Here is a 3,427-nt window from a genome sequence, read left to right as displayed (position 1 = left end):
TATATATATATATATATATAAGCAAAGGGTGTCTCATCACTAAAGCCATAGAGCTCCCGCATCTTTAAGCATCTTCTTGAGTGAACCATTGATATGAAGTGTCATAACAGTGTTAGCTGATCCCACAAATCGACCACCAATAAACACGGCTGGTACAGCCGGGCTACAGCCTAACCTGAGGAGAGATCTCTCCATATCGCGTCCATTCATATCTTCATCAAGTTCATAAATCATAGGGCTAACACCTTGCTCGTAAAATAACCTCTTAATTGCATGACACATGCAACATGAACTCTTGCTAAATATCACAACTGCCTTTTGTGATGCAATTTTCACTACACGATCCATATCGATTATTATTTAATTTGATTTGTTTATATTTATGAAATATATAGGGTTTATAAGTTGTTTTCTTGAAGTTGGATTTGCTAGAGACTAGAGAGTTGGTTTTGAGATGGTAATGGAAATGTTATGAAGGGATATTTATATAGGGGGGAAATGATCATGATGATATTGTTGAAGGTGGTGGGATTTGGATAATCTTAATAGTTTATTGTATTTTGAGAAAAAAGGAGATGGGGAAAAGTGAAAATTCTTTGAGATATTTGGATAGATTCTAGATTCTTGATTGTGCCATGGTACAATAATATGAAAATTTTTATATTTCTTTGCTATTTGATGGTAGGTTTAGATTTGCAAGAGCCAAGAACTATATATATGGACCACCTTCTCCTCTTTGCCCTAATTTTGAAAATGACACCTATCCCACTTACCTACATCATGCCTTTACTTAGTTGTGTGGCAAGAATCAAAAGTCCATCAACATGGGTTGTGGTACAGTGGGACTGTTTCACCCTTAATTAATCAGAGATCTTCGGATTTGACCCCAGTGTTGGGAGCGCGACCTCCGAATGAACAGTACGCGATTCAAATTTAATCAAAGCTCGTGAATTTCGTACCTCAGGCGAGAAAAATAATAATCAAAAGGTCAATATTACATTATATAAATACGTCTGATCCCTACGACGCTGACTTAGTGGTAGAATTTATTCCTCCCATATCCTAACTAAAACCAATATTATACTTTTCTAGTTTTAGGATTTAATATTATGTCCACTTACATCCTGCCACGTTGTTTGTAGAATGCTAGTGGCACACTTAAGAGTATAAAAATATGCTAATTAACTTTTTATGTTTTCTCTTGCTAACTCATGTATATAGATGGTGCTTATATAGCCCTTTGATTATCTATTGTATTATAGTATTAGGATACTACATTATAAATTTATAATCATAAATTAAGTATTAAATTAATTTAGTGTAAATATCTGAACGTTAGAATTCTACATCCTAATTTTAAACTATGTTGCTATCTATCATCCCCCCTAGGTTGACAATCATGGAACTCCAAACTTACTCCACATTATATTAGTCCATGTAAAGATTGTTTCATTAATGATTAATATAGAGAATTCGTGTAATATTTTCTATTGAGATTTCCCACCTATTATAGTAAGAGATCATTATATTTTCTCCACAAATTTGGCCTTTCTCTCTACCAAACCAAACTTATATTTTACGGACTTGAAAAGTCATGACTTGATTAACATGATTCTTCTTACTATCTTCTTCTTTTATGCTATACCCTCTCATTGCATTGATAGGTAAACGATTTGACAAGATTTATGATTAATCCTATTAATTTATAGCTAAATTAAATATAATGTGAAATCTATCATGACTTTTGAATGTCACAGTTCTGAAATGTGTTTTTTCCCTTTTTCTTTTGATAGTATTTTAGTCATGGTACGTACATAAGCATAAATACTAAAACATAAGATTCATATATTCAAGAGTCAATAGTTAATTAACTTGTTGATCCAAACGAAATGGCACTGAAAAATCTTGAATTAAAACATCATTAGTACTTTAAAGACTCGAAAGACCATCTAATATTAAAACATAAGATGCATATTCAAGAGTCAAGTTGATCTAGCTAATAGAAGAACGTCAGTTAGCCTTTTCATATATAACGAATAAAAGTGAAAAAAGAAAAAAAAATCAAATAAAATTAAAGAAAATGGCTTTAAATTACTTAAAGCTTTTACATAATTAATAAGTGGTCTCTTAACCATTGGGTTGTCCCTTAAGGAGAGGAGTTTTTCTGACATCATCACAAGTAGTTGTCGACTTTTTCTAAAGAGATAAGCACATGCTTGTAAAATGAAATGAAAACGATTTTTTTTCACTAGTAATAAATTTCAAACTTTTTCATACTTCTAGATTGATTAAAAATAATTTATAACATCCAGTATAGAAAATTATTTTTCTGTGTTTGATGCCAATTTTATAATAAGTAATTATATTTTAATAAAAATACTGAAACTGATAATTAACGGTTAATATATATATATATATATATATATATAAAATTGTTAAAAGGTGATGATACATATCTCACCATTAAAATTATTGAAATGTTCTTGAAATTATTTATAAAATTGTAAATTTATAAGTATCTTTACATTTGAAGAAAATATGAATAACGGAAATAGAATAGAAAAATAAAGAGAGAAGTATTGAAAACACCCCTAAACTCAACGTGAACTATTAGTTTCATCCCTTAATTATTGACAGTCTTGAAAACACTCATTTACTTGACTAATTAAACTTAATTTAATAATACACTACCGATCCATGAGTGAAATACAACCCTAAATTCTCGCCAAGTTTAGAGGTATATTCAAACTTCTATCGACTTTTTATTAAGAACATCATGCTTCTACAAGAATTTGAGACTACTTGATATGTCATGTGGCAGATCGAGGGTATATCTAAGTTTAGTTATTCAAGTAGAGAGGTATTTTTAAAGCTGACAATAGTTCAGAGACGAAACTAATAATTTGCGTCAAGTTCAGGAGTGTGTTTTCAATACTTCTCTCAAAAGTAAATAAAAATTATTATGTTTTAGAAAGAGTATTTGAAGATTATAAAAGATATAACGAATTAAATTATAAAAGATCTGGTCAAATTAAAAGTGCTTAATAAGTTCTAAAACTATAAGAGCAGATTGTCTTATTTTTAAGTGTTTTTATGTCAAAATAACTTTTAAGCACTTTTAAAAAAATTCTTTATTTACTACTATTATTTTTTTACTTCTAGAGAATGTTGATTTATTTTTGAGATTGCTAGTGATGATACAAAAAAATATGATAGAATTAGGGATGACAATGGGGCGATGCGGGGCAGGGCGGGTTGAGCTTAACCCGTAAATTTTTTTATTTGTTCCGCTTCGCATAACAATTTTTTTCATTTTCAATCCGTTCCACCCCGCCCTGCATAGACCTGCTCCACATGCATGAATCCGTCCCGAATAATTTTTATAATATTTTCTTTTTCTAGTTAAGTTTGATACTAAAAATAAAAT

General features: G+C 30.1%; 1 protein-coding gene across 1 annotated transcript; it reads right to left on the bottom strand.

The window, feature by feature from the left end:
• Positions 1-6: 6 nt before the first annotated feature.
• Positions 7-565, bottom strand: LOC102598912 (monothiol glutaredoxin-S10-like). The gene has a single exon (XM_006342706.2). The coding sequence runs from the start codon at positions 346-348 to the stop codon at positions 40-42; it is 309 nt and encodes a 102-aa protein (XP_006342768.1). The 5' UTR covers positions 349-565; the 3' UTR covers positions 7-39.
• Positions 566-3,427: the final 2,862 nt, after the last annotated feature.

This window comes from Solanum tuberosum, unplaced genomic scaffold, assembly GCF_000226075.1.
Source record: "Solanum tuberosum cultivar DM 1-3 516 R44 unplaced genomic scaffold, SolTub_3.0 scf00035, whole genome shotgun sequence".
Taxonomy (NCBI): Eukaryota; Viridiplantae; Streptophyta; class Magnoliopsida; order Solanales; family Solanaceae; genus Solanum; species Solanum tuberosum.
Note: the sequence above shows the minus strand (reverse complement) of the source record. Positions and strands in the feature narration are given on the sequence as shown.

Excerpts from the sequence above, each read along its gene's own strand:
- LOC102598912 (XM_006342706.2), bottom strand. The coding sequence starts at position 348 with ATGGATCGTGTAGTGAAAATTGCATCACAAAAGGCAGTTGTGATATTT.